Source organism: Mytilus californianus, unplaced genomic scaffold, assembly GCF_021869535.1.
Source record: "Mytilus californianus isolate M0D057914Y unplaced genomic scaffold, xbMytCali1.0.p SCAF_9, whole genome shotgun sequence".
NCBI classification, from domain to species: Eukaryota; Metazoa; Mollusca; class Bivalvia; order Mytilida; family Mytilidae; genus Mytilus; species Mytilus californianus.
The window spans coordinates 75,293,430-75,312,888 of NW_026262745.1; the positions used below are offsets into that span (position 1 = coordinate 75,293,430).

The following is a 19,459-nucleotide window of genomic DNA, read 5'->3' on the forward strand; positions in this document are numbered from 1 at the left end:
TATTCTTTAAATTGCACAACATCTCTACTACAATCTTACTCCGATTTCGTATTTATGAGAGAGAGAGAGAGAGAGAGAGAGAGAGAGAGAGAGAGAGAGAGAGAGAGAGAGAGAGAGAGAGAGAGAGAGAGATTACTGTGTTTATTGAGGCTTACAAATGTGAATAATTTTCTCCGCATCGATGCTTTACTGGGTACATGTAGTTGTTTAATTGTTGTATATGTGACATTTAAGTAACCCAATTTCAGCCAAAAGGTACATTCTATTCTAAGGTGGATTGGATTAATTACAAATATTTCGTTCTACACAAAGTTAAATCTCTTTAATATCAATTTAGATTTAGTAGAATGCTAGCCGCCATTTATCACTAAAATGTGGCATTAAGATATTAAAACACATTCTTATACCTAGACTTTGACCAAACTGATGAACATACATAATTATTATATGATGACGATAGAAAGGTGTTTAGCGTCCAGTGGCAAATATCACTTCCGTATCGGAACGAAAACATGCTTATGCATTATGATTAGTGACACCTGCTTTCTACTAGACAGACACACAGATCCGTATTTTGGACGTGGTAGTTAACTATGTTACAATCCACCTGAAAAAAATATCACCTTACCTGGGGACATTATTCTGTTATTTTAACCGTAAATGTTGTGTACTTAGCGGAGAAGTAGCAACTATCAATTTTCCAAGTCTTTTGTTTGAGCCCTTGAGGGATCGAACCCTCGGTCCCCAGGATTTTTGGCGAGCACGCTCCCACAATACCCCTGATGCAGTTTATGATTATTATCATAATTATTTTATAAAATTGTAATCTAATGGCAATTGTGCCTGTTAAAAGCTATGTTTTGTCGTAAGCACTATTGCAGAAAAAATATCAAACATCATTATAGCAAGAGAGCTCGAGCTTCGCTACATAAAGGATCGAGTTGAAATTAAATTGCAGTTCTTTAATCAGGAAATTATAATATTTCAATTCTAATTACTTGAAATTGTAATTTATTTATCTAACTGGGAGATGGAATTGGATTTTAATTTTGTCTCTTTGTCGTCAATTTCCAATGAACTTCTCCATACCAGTGCTGTGCGTTCTGATACTATTGCAAGTACGCATGTACTTTATTATATAAATAAACTAAATCACCACATTCCACCCATAACGACTGCACAATAAATCTTGTTACATAGCAGTTATATGCATATTTTTGTGCATTGTGAATATTACTTGTATTATTGCAGTGTCAATGCAATCTACATTGAAGGTAAATAAGAAAAAAATATTTGTGTGATATTTTTGGCATTTCTACTCTGATAAGTTCTCCAGATATTTGACTTAGAATGGGTACTAGGTTTTTGGCAATTACAAGTAAACAATCGGTCAGATGAGGTCAGTACGTGAAAACATTTACCTACAAAGACTACGTAAATATAACTTGGCATGTTTATTTTGTGTTGAGTCTGATGTTTTGCATTCATATGCTGATAATGCCAAGGAAGTGCGAATGACAGGTCGGATGAAGCCAGTCAGTTGGAAAGAGAACGATTGTTTTATATTGTCTATAGATCATTTGTTGGTTGCTTAAGGTGGTACATAACACTACAGGAAGATAACTCTGTAAAACTCAGCTGAACGTTTTAATCACATTCTATAGTTAAGGAAATATTAAGCTTCTCAATGATCAAAATTAGTGTTTGTCAAACTACTATATATCCAATGAAATTTTTACGAAAAAAGAGTGTTGTTCAACTTTTTTGAAATGTTACTATTTTTTTCAAAGGGTCAAAGTTAATATGTAGTCAAAATTTTATGAAAATTAAACGAGCCAAATTAATTTTAGTCAAGGTGTTTGGTACCACCTTAATGTCTAACGTCCAGTGGCAAATATTTCATGCATGTTCGGGACGATTTAAATATTTGAAGTACTGAGAACGTGATTACGGGTAAGTGCCGATATGCTTTTTCTCTGATATTTATGGAGTCATAGTTGCTTACATAGCGCACTGTACTGAATATTATGCTCATACATTGTAAGACTTGTATGAAAATACACCAGACAATTGTTGTAGGCCATTCACACCAGAAAATTGCTGACAGCAAAATACACCAGACAATTGATGTGGGCTATTATATGAAAATACACCAGACAATTGATGTGGGCTATTATATGAAAATACACCAGACAATTGTTGTAGGCCATTCACACCAGACAATTGCTGTTGGCTATTGTATGAAAATACACCAGACAATTGCTGTAGGCTATCATATGAAAATACACCAGACAATTGTTGTAGGCTATACAGTGACCTGTATTTGTTTTAACATTCGAGTTTATTGGATTTTAGTAGAAAGCTGTTACATTGGCAATCACGATGACACCTCGGCAGTTTTGTAACACAGATATGAAAATTATTCAATTCATGTACATGTTCGGAAAATATAGAATTAATGCATGGTACGAAGTATAAAAGTAAAGGATAGAAAAGCGAGGCTGTTTTTTTATATCATGTATCGGATATATTATATATATATCGTTTAGAAAATGTTGATATGTTATTTTCTCCTGGAATTTAACATAAACGCTTAAAAACTTTTCGTGTTTAAATTCAAAATCTTTGTCTTATGTATTTCAAGAGATCGACATTGCGAAGAGGACCCAAAGAAAAACTGTAATGTTCATAGTAATGTAAAGATTACTGGTCGCTCAACATAGAAGCAGTTTTGATACAAAAAAAAAAAATTTTTTGATACCAATATTTCAACATACACTGGTTGATTTTAGTACGATAAAATATGATACAGTGAATAACTATGAACTCCTAAATACAAGGAAATTTTAATGCGCAGAATATCAACAAATGTCTTATTTTTTAAAATCCTTTTTTACGTGAATAAAGGTACATTTATATTGATTGATTGATGGCTGCTTAACGTCCAGTGGCAAATATTTCATGCATATTCAGGACTAGAACTCATTTTCAATAAATAAATTAAGTAGGTCCTATAATAGGATTCGTCCGGGATGAAGGTCGGAAAATTTGGAATTCTTCAGGTTATTGAAGGTATATTGGATAGGGACATACACTTTTCCTAGCAGCAGGCCACCTACGAAACCCTCAAAGAGGTGTTGCAGTGATTCTTAACGTGCAGAGAGCGTGGTATTTTCTATACATGAGGTATCGGATTACACGTCCCAAATCTGCCCGGACGTGGCTGCTTATTCCTTTATACCGCTCAGCCAAACGAACGCCCACTTTGACAAAGGTTTTATTTGCGATAGGAAGAAGACCGAAAGTGACCACATTTTCACCCCACAGTCACCCTTGTAAATTTGTAACTAGGCGACAAATTGTCCAGTATTTTTCGCAAGATTCACACATTTAAATCTTCATATTCACATGTTTTGTCATGTTTGAAAATTGTGTAATTCTTTTGGATTTTGTGTTTTTTGCTGTGTCTGCTCTCATTTTGTGTCATTGATGAAGTCACCATATCATTTTTGAAAATTGTGTAATTCTTTTGGATTCATACTTTAAATGCCCAGTAATTTAAAAAAATAAACGATTGGACTATATTGTAAAATGATATGCATAGTCTGCACGAAAAAAGTAAAAATAACAACAAAAAAAATACCGAACTCCAAGGAAAATTCAAAACCGAGAGTCCCTTATCAAATGGCAAAATCAAAAGCCCAAACACATCAAACGAATGGAAAATAACTGTCATATTCCTAACTTGGTACAGGCATTTCCTTATGTTGAAAATGGTGGATTAAACCTGGTTTTATAGCTAGCTTTACCTCTCACTTGTATGACCGTCGCATAAAATTAAAAAAAAATTATTTCTTTCCTTCTAATTTGTACTTAAAGCGTTTGTTGCAAGTAGCATTACTACAAAAACTCAATAATACCAGATCTTACTTCAATCTAATGCATGTCTGAGTGCAATTTTCATGGATCTACTTAAATTGTACTTCATTCAATGTCATTTTTATTATTATTTACAATTCTTAATTGTTATTAAACAGAAACAAATCCCATCTGAAATTAATTGTATTTTTTTTACGTAGCCTTGATGAAATCATTATCATTATCATTCTATTACATAATTAAAAGTATGCTTTTGTTCAAAAGATCTAATACATTGAAATACTTTTTATTGGTGATTTTTACTCGTCATTATAATAATTGATAAGTGGCTTTACATCCCAACTTTGTTCTAACAGGGGTGATCTGAGTCGGATCACGAGTCGTAGTTGTACAGTGTGCTAGTGACCCAATACGATGGATACGGTGCCAGTTGATTCAATATGGAACGAAAGCAAGCGAAGCATACTTTGTAACGAATTTATCTTACCGACTATCTTAATATGAGGAATTTAGACGTACTTTATAAACAAAACGATTTTGTTGCTATAGTGTTCAATACGATTAATCTAAGCTATATTTGTTGTCTGCTAGAGCAGCGCTCGAGTATTTAATATCAAGAACCTACTTGCACTGATGTCAATTTGATATCACATGTTAACACAACATTGAGAAACATGAGAAAATACTGTGTTATTGAACACAAGGGTCAAATTTATTTTGGGGGAAATGATGACAAAAGTCGGCACTTATAATTTCAAAGATGAGAATTAAGTATTCAAATATCTGCAAAGGCATTCAAAATTTTAAGCAGACCATGTTTATGTTTAAAGATTTAAGTTCTAATATCGATTTTTGAAGTTTTGGGTGAAAATATGATTTTTGAAATAACAAAAATTGCAAATAAAAAAAAATCGCGTATTTGCCTTAAATCAATGGTTTTGATAAAAAAAATAACACTCTGTAAATATTAGACCAATTGGGCAATTATTTACCTTGGTACAGTGTATCCAATTTCATTATATATGGAAAATACTTTGCCTTGTATCGTTTCTTTTGTTGACTAGTATATATTTGAATTCTGATGTACAGTTAATCTTCAACATGTTAATTACAAATTAAGAAATTGTCCACCTTTTACTATGTTTACATTACAACACATGCTTATGTTAACACATCTGTAAAACATCTAGTTTTGATTAGGTGTAATTGGAAAACTGTATGTTTCGTGTAAATATTGTGACTTTTTTTCTCTCGAGAAACTGAAAAAAGGTGTTTCTAAAACATAGATGTCGAATAGGATAATTACCTTTCATTCTATTGCAGCCAAACTCATATTTCACATACAGTTACAAGCTTTAGAAAGCCATAGGCGTTGGTACTGTACAAACTATTAACTATTGCATATTTGATATTTTTATAAATTGATTGATTGGAGTTTGGTGATTAACGCTAGCTTCGGCACTATTGGCTTTTCCGTGGCGGCCATTTGTTATTGGTGATGGAAGCCTGGTGCCTGGAGAGAACCATCGACCTTGTGCAGGAAATATAGCAATCCTAGTCAATTAAGATTAAGCCATACGCAGGGTACGAACTCACAACATCAGGCTAGTGATAAAGTAGATTCACATTCTAAATTGAAATATCTGGATTTATTTGCGCAATATCGTTATATTTTTCTGCCCGGTGTTCTAGTATGGAAGCTTTATAAAAATAAGGAGATTAAGGGCCGTATACGTCAATGATATGAAACAGCAACACATCAACAAAACTGTAATTAACCTTCTTGGATATTTTAAAACGCTTTTTCTAAATCATTAGTTTTTATATATATGTGTATGCCATGGTTGTCTTTGCTATTTGTTTTGTCTATACGTGTTTTTTATGTGGATTTCGTATTACAGCTATCGTTTTTAGGGGAATTCACGGTGTGTCATTTCTACTTCAATATTATCAATTTCCTCTTACTGGAGTTGGCAATGCGACAGAAGAGAAAGATGCAGGGGGCTCTTTTCCCATAATCTCTTACCACTAACATTGATTGTAAGGTACATTGAAATGTTCTAAACTTACGAGTATTTTTATCTCTTTAGAATTTTGGTGAACTGATTCGCTGAATAGGATGTTGAACTTTTAATACAATTCTGTGCATTGTGTTTCTAAAAAATTGCATGAGCAACGTTGGATACTTGGAAGTCTAGGGCTCTTCATTTGATTTATTTTGATTTAGCTTTCAAATTGGATCATTTATCATACTTTTATTGATAAAATCAATTTGATTAAACAATTGATCGTATGTTCATGATTTGCTTACAAACCAAATGTGATCGCATAATTTGTATTTAATTTATCAAATTGTTAAATAAAATCGATGTGAAGCAAAGTCCTTAACATCTTTGCATTCACATAAAAAGAATTGTGCCATTTTCTACATAAGGAAATGCATATGACAGTTGTTTTCAATTCGTTTGATGTGTTTGAGCTTTTGATTTTGCCATTTGATAAGGGACTCTCGGTTTTGAATTTTCCTTGGAGTTCGGTGTTTTTGTTATTTTACTTTTTAGGTTATTTTACAGGGGAGTTCTGTGTACGTTTAATTCAGACACATAGAACAAGGCACATGACATGTTCCTTTGTTTTTTAACTGAGTTTCTAGATTAAGACAATTGTACACACGGTCTAGACGCGGAGACCGGGGTTTCAGGTCAAAGCACTCCATCAAGGTCAGAGCACTGTAATCGAGGTCAGTACTCTAAGACATATGACACACTGAATTAGATCTTGTGGAAATTCAATAAACAGTCAATAAGAAACCTTAATTTCTTTCACATATTAAGATAATGAATCTTTGAATAAACAAATCACTTATTCGAGTGTTACATTATAACAAGAAATTATCCTTCGAAGACATTAAACATGTCATTGCATCGACTCCTTGCATAATGCCCTCGGAGTTTTTCTTTTACATGTTATTAGGTTTTAAAAGCAAAACATTACGTAAATCTGAAATACGTCTGATTTATTAGTTAGCAATGTATTGCTAAACCTCATAATGTCTAGGTCTTTTACCCTCCAACCGTTATTTTACTACACAAAAACTATCCGGTGTACATATAACAAGAAGATGTGGTATGATTGCCAATGAGACAACTCTCCACAAGAAACTAAATGACACAGAAATTAACAACTATAGGTCACCGTACAGCTTTCAACACATGTACGGCACACATTGGCTTTTCGTAAATAGTATTGGCATGTCGTGTCCTGGTATCCTTTTATTATGAACGGTTATATTCAAATTGTTATTTACTCAATATTAGTGTCCTCCTCGCGATACGTATGAATAAAGGGAGATATTTGGTATGCGTCAAGGATACAGCATTCTAACGACACAAATAATCTACAAGACATCTAAAGGGCAACTGATCATAGTGGTACACAATGTGACGGTCAAGTTCTAAATCGACTCAAGTTATGAATATATTTATCAGAAATAATCCATACTTAATATCTCAGACTAACAACAACACCAAAATTATCCATTTAGTCTAAATCAAATATCGACACCTTTTAAAACCAAAGAAAACAACTGAAATTGCGGGATAAAAATATACTTATATAACTGTGAAATGATATGTGGATCTGTATACTTGCGACGACACAGGAGAAAAGCTCGTGAGTATTGTTTTTCTTCCTGTCTTTAAAGCTCAATCAAATTAGTTCACTATTTTCACAACAATGCACGTATATTATATATGTACTGCTCAAAGAAGTTGACTTTAAGTCATGTTTCAGCCATATACACGCATGCATGTTGCTTATCGTAGACATGGCATTAAAACACAGTGATACCAGAATTTGAAATTTTCATTTTTTTTTCATACACTGAAAAATAAGCCAAAATTCTGAGATTACCAGAAAATCAATGCAAGGGAGCTACCATTTGATTTTTATGGGAAGGGGGGGGGGGGGGGGGGGGGGGGGGGGGGGCTAGGATGAAATTTAAAAAAAATAGGCAGGACAGGTGTTTTGAGTAAAAAAAAAAAAGGCAGGATGAGACACTTGCAAAAAAAAAGTCAGGATGACAATTTAGGGAAAAAAAAGTCAGTATAAACTTTTAAAAAAAAAGGCAGGACCGAATAGAGTGAAAAATAAAAAGGCAGGACAGAGATTACAACTAAAAAAAATGCAGGAAAAAAAATTTCTTCCTCATAAAAATCAAATGATAGCTCCCTAAACGTGGGGGAAAGGTGCCAACTACGCGTGATTGGTATTTGGCAAAACCTTTCGGATTTGTGGTTCCTCAATGTTCTTCAAATTCGTACTTTATTTGGCCTTTCTAACTTTTTGATTCGAGCGTTTATGATGAGTCTTTTGTAGACGAAACGCGCGTCTGGCGTATCTATGATACGCTTACTGTAGTAAGAAAATGAACTTTCTATGCCATATGGTATTTTCAATTGCGGTAAAAATAGTGGAAACTATAAATCGACAAAATTTCAACACTGATATGTCATATGATATATAATATTTAACACCCTTATGGACTATGACATGTATAATATGAAATAATAATATTTGATATCAATGTTCCTTAAAACACCCAAACATGTACCAAATAACATTTCATACGTATACTTGCATTGTTCAAATATTTTCCTTTTGAGTGAAACAGTACAATACCACCCGTACCTCTTTGTAAACACAATCGTATAACTCAAAACGTAGCTAAAATAAATGCGAAAAAAATCTCTCTTTTGTTTGGTAGTGCAGTACGCATTAGGTGATTCAGTGGAAAACCACTCTAAATGTATGCGAGGAGTTTTCAAGGTGAATGCTGGTGAGTGAATTGGAAGGAGAATCACTATGAAATATCTCTGGTACATTCTTTATATACGATATCACATGGTCCAAATCTAAGTGTTATCATCTCCAATCACTAACAATCTCCCGGTTTCACCGTGAATCACTGAGCACCATCAATGAGTGATTTTTGAGTGAATTGTTCTGTGTATACTTATTGCTGCTTGTCTAGCTTATTGCATTGTTTTATACACATAAACAGTTATTCTGCTATTTAACAAAATGTATCTTTTTACCCAAAATGTATTTTTGATGATGAATTCAAAGCTTTAAACTCAGAGTCGACCGTGCAATATAATTCTGCGGCAAGTTACCACTTTTCTAGGGAGTTAACTTTGATTACAGTTGTCGACGAAGTCTGAGCAGTGTTTTTTGGACTGGTGTTTGTGTCGTCAGTTCATTTTGCCATCAACCTCGTATTTTCTGTTTCTATTCTTTAACAATCCCTAAACTAACGTTTCTGTCCGGAAAGAACTTCTTTTGATATCACAAAGTGATCAAACATCCTCGTTCTCCAGTGAGAGATTGTTTTCTCATACCCTTTTCGAAGACTTCTTTTTGAATACAAATCAGTCATCACTTTCTTTCGCTCGACATTTATGAAATAATGTATATTAGGCGCAGCTAGACATTAATGAAACAGTGTCTATCAGGCGCAACAAACCAACCATTATCAGACATTTTGTGTAATATCAGACAAACAACACTATGTGCAAGGAATACAAACAGACTTTAAAACTATAACAGGTGCAAGGAATACAAACAGACTTTAAAACTATAACAAGTGCAAGGAATACAAACAGACTTTTAAACTACAACTTTTTTCTTGTAGGGTGAAACCAGTTTTAGACAGATACGAGTCAGCATTGCTTATGTTACTAGGATTTGGTGGTTTTTCGATCATCCTTGCCTTGTTTCACAATGCCGTTCGGAAGCATATATTCCACGATGAACACAATCTGGACACAACGTTTGATGCCGGCGGAAACGTCAGTCTTAGTTTAACAGCAGTTACTGTTGCTTCCCAACTGTTTTGGCCAGGTGACATTCTACACAGTGCCACCCTGACGACTAAGGTAAAGTATCAGACTAGCTAATCGAAAGTTGACGCTCTTCTTGGAAACAGGTTGGAATAATGTGTATCTAGTTTGAGCACGTCATTGGTGGAAGGATAGTGTATCTTTGAATAGAATGGTAGTCCCTGGAGAAGGACTTTTGCTACCGATGAGTCAAAACTTGCTTTTAGTTTGTTTTTTTTTTTAAATCAATGAACATCATTTATCAGAGGCAGATTTGGGAAGGATGGGGTGGGATGGGCAGGCCCCTTTTGTGGGAAAAATTTGGTTGATTATTTTGGTCATCACTGAAGCATGACTGGAGCGGGCCCTCTCTTAGGCAGTCAGTGACCCCCCACCCCCTCTCCCTCCCCTCCCCTTTTATGAAGATTTACTGCCACTGTTTATTATAAACTACTAGTGTACTAATGTCATAGTAACATGTATTTCATGTCTGCAAGGTCTGTAGATAGATATAGGAAGATGTGGTATGAGTGCCAATGAGACAACTCTCCATCCAAGTTACAATTTATAAAAGTAAACCATTATAGGTCAAGGTACGGCCTTCAACATGGAGCATTGGCTCACACCGAACAGCAAGTTATAAAGGGCCCCAAAAAATTCCTAGTGTAGAACCATTCAAACGGAAAAACCAACGGTCTAATCTATATAGAAACGAGAAACATGTATGAACTACATAAACAGACGACAACTACTGTAATCAGATAGTGAGTGTATCTTCTCTATTACATAGTCTTCAATTTAGACATGATTTTTTATGTTCATATATGATTCTGTAGTCCATAGGCTTTCCAAGGTTTTCAGAAACGTACATAACACATTTACAGCACTTTTATATTTTCCATCTAGATATTTCAATTTTTCAAGTTAATGGTTTTTCAATAACCAAATCCTTGATTAAGATTTTATATTTAAAAGTAAAAATTGAACTTTGTAATACCTTTCATACAAGAAAAATACTATAATAGTTTAAAAGTAAAAACTCATAAGATTTTTAATAAAATAAAATAGTGTATTTTGAATATCAGCAACGCATATTTTTAAGCAAAATGTCAAAAAAAGTGTTTTCAACTGTTGCAAACAATAAAAACTGAGCTCTGGTAACGTCTTCAATACATTCCTCCACCGATGATTGGCGAATACATCATGCACGAGGGTCTGAATGGGTTTTACAGAATAGAGAATAATGTAAAAAAAGTGCAGAATAAATAACAAGAAAAATAAGTATAGAGAAAAATAAGACACACACAATAAAGAATATAGAAAAATGGGGTGCTAAAATATAAAGAATAGAGAAACATGGCAGATAGAATAAAGAATACAGAAATGACAGAATCTCTCATCCAGACCCCATCCATCATGTCGTATTATATCCCGCACTGAATCAATAAAGAAAATATATCATTTGTCACAGTCAAGGGTCATAATTAGAGCGATAGTTAAATAACACTTAAAATGATTGGTTATGCGAGATGTTGATTGGTAGCCGTGGCCCGTTAGTTGATCTCGAACTCTGCATAGACACAAAATAATTTTGTCGTAATTGGTACCTCAAGTTAATAAGCTTATCGTAAGGAAACAATATCGAAACTGAGGATTTGCTGAACAATTCAATTAGCAAGTTTTGTCACTGATAAAAATATAAAGAATAAATATTGTCTTACAAAGAAGAGTAGATAACAACTGAAGACTCTTTAAGACTTTCAGATTCCACTTTTTTCAACTTAACGTCAAAATGTTTTCACATAGATGACATCTCGCGTGAACGGGATGGGAAAACATGTGATTATTTATTGACGGCAAACATACTTGATGTCTAATTAATTTATCTGGAATTCTTATAAATGTTTCCATTAAGTATTTGATCTGATCTCGTAATTTATCTTTTCTGCATTCGAAAAATGGAATTTATAAACAAAAACAAAAGCAGTGAAATCGAAAATAGGCGCTAGGTTCTTAAGAATGAAATGTTTCACTTTGTTTTTTTTTTTACCGGTAAATCCCTCTGGATGTATTAATTATTCATTCATCCTACAAAAAAAAAGACATGTCATATTTTAAAAATCACAATTGTCCCACCTTCCTGTATAAAACAAGACTGTTTATTATGAATAAATCCAGTGAGTTAAAATGGGGATTTGTAGGCGTCATTCATCTTAGCTTCAAATACTTTCAAGTAGCCTTTAAAATACAAACATTAATGCAAGAGTGGATCCTTAAAATATTCGGTTATTATTTTTGTTGTTTGTTTTGTTTTGCCTATGAGACCTTTTATAGATTTGTGGTCACGAGTATTTGCTCCTGTTGAAGTTACTTCCAGAAACATGTATTATGGACACGAACATTATCATGAATATATATAAAAATATGTTTTTATATAACTGTAATGAGTTTATTTTTTTTACAAAGCAGATATATTTAATATGAACGTTCATTTCAACAATTCTAACCCGTTATTTTAATAAGTCTTCCGAACATTTTGCTTACATTTACAGAATAGATCTATATCATATTTCTCAATCAAATATTAGTTTTAAGTGTATGTAAGACGTCATATTAATACATCTGTGAATATATCCACAATATAAATGTCTTACGAATTAGAGTAAGCCTAATTTAGAATTACAATCAAATTAAAATTTGTCATTTAACCACTGACAGTTCATAACTTTGTTGTACCAAGTTAAACTAGATGAGATTTCAGATATATTCGGAATATACAAAATTTCAAAATGATAATTGGAAATAAGTTTCAGATTATGATATTGTTCTTATCCGCTCTAGAAATTCAACTGTGACAAGACATACTTAACAGCAGTATATAGCGCTGAATGCCATGTGCAACTTGATGTTATGAATATAATAAATTATTATGAAAAATTGTTGAAAATCCTGTACTCATACAGTATAAATCTATTTTTTTTTTAAATTCCACTAGGTTTCGTTAAAAACATGTTTGAAATTATAACATTGTCCTTATCTCTAGAATGTGATAATGTCAACCGATGCAACATACTAGTATGAACATTAACACCACTTAAAACTAATGTATACTCATACATGTACAGTATAATTCAAACTATTTTCCTTCAAATTTCCACTAGGTTTCGTCAACTTTCCGATTTGAACCCCTTGGTCAAAACAATTTCAGGAGAAATATGCCGTACATCTTTAGCTGCCGGCAAAAAGTTTGTAGCAATATTGAATATACAAACACGGAAATTTATAGTCAGTATAAATTAAATTGATATTGTTTTTTTTAATTTGATAGACGTGAAATATATTATATATGTAAGTTTATACATGCAATGCTTGCATGTGGGATGATGCTCAGATTCAGGACTCGATTAAACCTTTCATGAAATTAATGAGGTTTTTGCTTGTTGACTTTAATAACAAATTATTACGCGGGTGCACTTATTAATACACCTTCCTCATACAGTTTAATTTGAAATTGTACTATCAATTTAATTTACTTCATTACACAAGGTCAATACCAGCGTACCGAAAACTGATTAATCCAATAAATATAGAACTTAGCTTAATAACTAATCTTATTACGTTCATAATTTGAAAGGATGGAATGTGAAAGCAACAAGATTTCAAAATAATATCCCCATCTTTATCTTTAAAGTGCAACATATGCTAATCTCAACCGATGCAACATATTATAATGAATATTGACAACACTTAACATAATTTGCAGAGACCTTTTCATTAATTCCATCATCAGGTGTTTTTATTAATAAGTATTAGATTATTTTTAATAATTCAATTTTATTTTAATCCTACACCGTGTTGAAAAATACCATTGAATATATATTATAATGATTAGAGTATAGATACTACAGATCATACATCGAACATCCCGTTCCAATTTAGTTTTGGTTCAATGTATTTTTTTTCTCGTCCTAAACATGCATGACATATTTGCCACTGGACGTTAAGCTACCGACAATCAATCAATCCATGTAATTTACCATTAAGTCATGGAAATCAATCGTAGAAGGTCGTAAAGTCGGGGGTATGTGCACGGATGAATGGGAAATAAAATGGCAATATCTCGATGAACGCAAAATAATTAGCTACCACGTTGATGTTTTTATCAATGTGCACAAAACACGGTGAAAATTGAATTTTAAGCACGAAAAAAAATGAACTAAATTTGAAAATACATTGCAAGAAAATAAACTTTTACCAACCGCTTAGTACACATTCTTATTCTTTTTTTGGGGGAATTCTTAAAATATAGGGTTTTGACCAAGATTTGGCGTTCCAACGAACATGGAAATGTGATAGTGCGTGCAGGGCATGGCATTCTGTGGACACATATTATTGTTAAAAATATCCCATAGACTACAAAAAAGGTCGGCGGAAGGGCATTTACCATGTAATGAGTGAATAGGGATGAGTCTGTTTGAATAGGCTACTATTTCAAGCTTCATTGTATATATGGTAAGTTCACGAATTTAAGATGAAATATATATAATATAAACATATGGCGATGTGGTATGATTGTCCAAGAGGCAACTATCCACCAAAGTTAAAAAGAAAGTGGATGTAAGCAATTAAAGGCAACCGTACAGCCTTCAACAATGAGAAAAAGGTTGCCAATTTTGAATTTCTCTCCATAAAATACATGTAGCGTAGTTATAACAGCTATAGGACTGGTATATTTTTATCCAAAAGATATAAGATCGGGTATATATTTTTGTTACTCGCTCGTAGGATATTGGATGTATCATCTGTCAACTCCGACCAAAAAGGATTGTATTGCCCCCTCCAGAAATAAGTGCACACGACAAACTACATAAAATTGGTCTGGCGTGCCTAAGCGGTTTTAAATTGAAATGGTAGAAACCAAGGGTTTCCGATTTGCCGAAAAGAAAAACAACAAAACAAAAACAAAATTGTGGCGAAATTTTATTTAGAAAGAAATCTAACGGTTCGACGTCGTCCATTTTTATGCCCCCGTCGTCCCGTATGGGGCACTAAGTGTTACCTTTGTCCGTCTGTCCGTCCGTCCATCTGTACGCCCTAAAGTTGGTTTCCGTTCTCTAACTTCAGTTTGCCTCAACAAAATGTTATGAAACTTATACACAATATTATGCTTATTATCACAAGATACAGATCAAGTTCGAATGTGGGTGGCGTCCCTTTTACCGTTCTCGAGATATGTCCCTTTATAACGTTATATGCAAGCGGCGGCATCATCTGTGTCAGATGGACGCATTCTCCATTTATTGTTTATTTTTAGGCTTATCTGAATCAACACTAATGCGATGTTTTTTCTCTCTTTTATTTCAGAATGGGATAGCTGGTCCGTTTTGGTATGCAGTTGGAATAATGATAAACATTTTCATATTTCCAATATTTTCTGTCCAGTTTAAAACAAGAGCACCAGGTGCTAAAACTTATTTACAGGTATAGAACTTAATGCTCTAGTATACCTAGATTGTACTGTCTTTTTTGTTATTTCGTAGACCACACCCCTAATGACTCATACAACTTGTAGCTGTTTGTCTCAAAGACAGGCTTTCCCGTGAAAAAAAAGTTTAAGGGTCGCAGATTTACAAAAAGCAAATAGGTCCTACATTTTGATTTTTACAAAATTGTGCATAAGATTTGACAAATAACTACAGATCTGCTCACTGCTGAGATCTTGAACAACTCCCGCAATAAAAAACATCCCCCGTTAAAAAAAAAACAAAAAAAAAACAATGAAGACTGAATAAGCTTCCTATATATTAACGCTGTTTTCAATACCTGCACTTTTCGTTTGCAGACTATTTATGAACCTGATCAACGAAGTATCATCAAACCTGGATCATAAATATGTAATTGATAACATAGAAAAATAGATAAAAACATAACCAGATTAGCTAATTTTATACACAAACACATTAATTTTTATATAAAATTGAATAAAATCTATTATCTCAGTTACTCAGTCTACAACAAGAAATAAATTCTGGAAAAGCTATTAATTGTATAATATTTAATGTAGTGATTTGATTAAATTAGTATTTTAACCCAGCAAGCAATAACATTATTACTGAAACATAAACATGTACTTTGTCAGTAGCTATAATAGCAAAAACAGTTTGATCTAATGTGTATTATACAAATTGAAACAAACATGTACACATATCAATAAAATATTTGTTACAGTGAAATTTTTTGTTTAGAATTTTTATAAATGTATGTATTCAAAATATAAGATCATGATGATGGATGGCTGCTTAGCGTCCAGCGGCAAATTGATATGCATATTCAGGACAAGAAGATGTTAATGTAATATGAATATTAACCCTGCTTTGTACCAGACCGACACGCTGAGCCGGATGTTTAAAGTGCTAGTTCACAAGGTAACAGTCCGCAGGAAGACATGTCACCTTATCCAGACACAATATTCTGACTCCGAACCAACCACTCTTTGCTCTTACTCTCTAATGTCGCGTGCTTAGCGGAGAAGCAGCAAATATTAAAATTAAAGTCTTTGATTTGACCAGGTCGGGGTTCGAACCCAAGACCTCCCGCACTCGAGGCAAGCACGCTACCACGAGACGGTTCGAAATATAAGACATTGCGTTCTTAAACTATATAGTTGTATAATGCATTGTATACCTTTTGTTCAAATAACAAGCACGAATGCACATCATGGACGTTCAAGTAACAAGGACGAATGCACAGCACGGACGTTCAAATAACAAAGACGAATGCACAGCACGGACGTTCAAATAACAAGGACGAATGCACAGCACGGACGTTTAATTAACAAGGACGAATGCACATCATGGACGTTCAAATAACAAGGACGAATGCACATCATGGACGTTCGAATAACAAGGACGAATGCACATCATGGACGTTCGAATAACAAGGACGCATCCACATCATGAACGTTCAAGTTACAAGGACGAATGCACATCATGGACGTTCGAATCGACTGGCACATGCATTTAAATAAATTATGAATGCATAAAGAAAGATATGGGTTATAGTTCTTGAAACAAAAACCCTATGACACACATAATCAAATATTGTGACCGTTAATTAATAAATGTAGTTATTGTACAGCAAGTTTGGTTTCAAATTTCTTTTAAACGAGTACAACTAGTAAGACCGGACAAATTTCTAGAGTTTCTTACTTACATTTGTATTTTTAAACGCATTGTATTCAATTCAAACCCGGTTAATTTCATATAATTTATCAAGTACAATTTTGAGCTACAATACTGTTATATCTTCGTCTGTCTTTTCAATTAAAATCATTACATGTATCCTATTTATTATAATTATATTGTCATACACTTTCCTTTATTTTCAGATTATCCATGCACGATTTGGCAAATCGGCACATGCTCTGTTTTGCGTTTTTGCCCTTGTGACAAACCTTGTAATCATGATAGGCCTACTTTTGGCGGGTCGGGCAACTATACAGTCACTGACTAGAGATGCTTCCGATGAATTTTGTTTATTCGTAATGGCGATACTTTTTGGTTCTTACTCGCTCATTGGTGGAATAGGCACGACGTTTTACGTTTCATACTTCAACGCGTGCCTCGTTTTCATTCTGTTAATTGTATTTGTCATCAAAATATTACACAATTCAGACTCCGAATTTGCATCTATAGGAGACATTTCACGCATGTACAAATCAATTTCGTGCGTAGAAGGTCCCGTTGAGAACGAAAACCACAGTTATCTGACATTCAGATCAGGTGTGGCATTTTTATATGGCGTCATTGAAGTATTTGTGTCGTCTGCTGTGACGTATTGTGACCAAGCATCATGGCAGAGTAGAATAGCAGCGAAACCAGTTCAAGGAGTATGGGGATTTTTACTGGCTGGTTTCATCTGGTTCTCTATTCCATCCACTATGGCAACAACGACTGGTATGGCTTATATAGCTCTCAGTGCAGAAAATGGGACGCATTACTTGAGTGCTGGTCAGATAGACGAAGGTTAGTTCTTTAATTCCATCGTCTTTTTTGCACGTTAACAGCGAGAGTTACATAATAATCTAATTTGGTATTGATGATATTCCTTTGATATTATTTAAACGTGATTAAATTTAGGGATCAATAATAGTTTGACAAATGACTGACCTTCAAAACGGTACATTGTCCTTCAGATGTCATTTTCTAGTATGATTTATGTTTGATTGTTGTTCATTGGTGTTAGCGCAAATAATCCAATAAATACTTCTTATAACAATTGTTAGAAATCCGACTGGTTTATAAAATAATCTAGATGAATCGAAATCTAAGTTATAAGTATAGTTACAAACTTCAACAGAAAAATTATTGTTGTAATCATATATTTATATAGCAACCATGTTTAACTCCGCCTGTCCAAAGTCAGAAGCCTGTTATTCAGTGGTTTTCGTTTGTTGCTGTATACCATATTTTTTTTTCGATTCTTGTTTTGTGCATAATTCATGCCATTAGATTTTTCGTTTGAATTGTTTTACATTTGTCATTTCATGGCCTTTTATAGCTTGCTATGCGGTACGGATTTGCTCATTGGTGTCGACCGTACCGGTGACCTATAATTTCTAGTCTTCTGTGTCATTAGATCTTTGATGGAGAGTTGTCTCATTGGCAGTCATACCACATCTTCTTATTCTTCTATTACAAATATTCTTAGATGTGTGATCTACAGTTTTTTTCATTCTAAAAGCAAAAATATCCCTCCAATTTAAAAAAAAAATAGATTATAGACCAGGGTCAGTTGAGTCAATGCGCCATATTAGATCACGTAATCGCTAAAAAAAAAGACCAGGATGTAAGTATAAAAGTATGAATTCGGTGCAATCGGAAAAATCAACATTTATAGTAAACCGTAAATGTATGCTTAAGGTTGACTACAGCATAATATAAATTTAAGATCTGTATAAAATTTATCATCCTGTTCTAATAACCACCATATAGGATACTAACATCAACCACTTCAGAAGCTATATTGTACGGGAACTAATGTTTCACGGTAGTTGCATGGAAAGCTGTCGAGATGGATCGGTTGTCTATGATTCCAGTTCAGATACATATGTAACAAGTGCAAAGTGCATTTTGAGTAGCTGTTTAACCCCGCCGCATTTTTGCACCTGTCCCAAGTCAGGAACCTTTGGCTTTTGTTAGTCTTGTACGTTTTTTTTTTAATTTTGGTTCATTTATATGTTGCTGAGTTTAGTGTTACGTCAATTTTCGCTGAACTAATATACATTATTATTTAGGGGCCAGCTGAAGCTCGCCTCCTGGTGCGGAATTTTCTCGCTGCGTTGAGGACCCGTTGATGGCCTTGTGGTGTTTTCTGCTCTGGTCGGGATGTTGTCTCTTTGAGACATTCCCCGATCTCATTCTCAATTTTATAGATTACAATGGCGTCTGATGGCCTTTTTAAGACTTGCTTTGGCCCATATAAATTAGAAGTTTCAATAAGACCGGCGGACGTCTGGGCAATATGAGACTGATCTTGAAAAGCGAAGACTTGAATAAGCGAAATAATTTGTTTCCATTTTACCGAAGATTATGTTAACTTACGAGCGTTCTGTACTGTAGTGAAAGTTCATTGAATTGTAGAATAATTAACAGTGTCTTATTAGTGTAACGACATTTCTGAAAGTTATTATCCTCCCACAT

General features: G+C 33.8%; 1 protein-coding gene across 1 annotated transcript in view; it reads left to right on the forward strand.

The window, feature by feature from the left end:
* The window catches only part of LOC127714803 (uncharacterized), a 40,347-nt gene that overhangs the window by 7,308 nt on the left and 13,580 nt on the right, over window positions 1-19,459 (forward strand). The window contains exons 2-4 of the mRNA XM_052220838.1: window positions 9,572-9,815; window positions 15,123-15,239; window positions 17,146-17,782. Of these exons, the coding sequence (XP_052076798.1) occupies window positions 9,572-9,815; window positions 15,123-15,239; window positions 17,146-17,782 (998 nt within the window). The remainder of the gene's footprint in view (window positions 1-9,571; window positions 9,816-15,122; window positions 15,240-17,145; window positions 17,783-19,459) is intronic.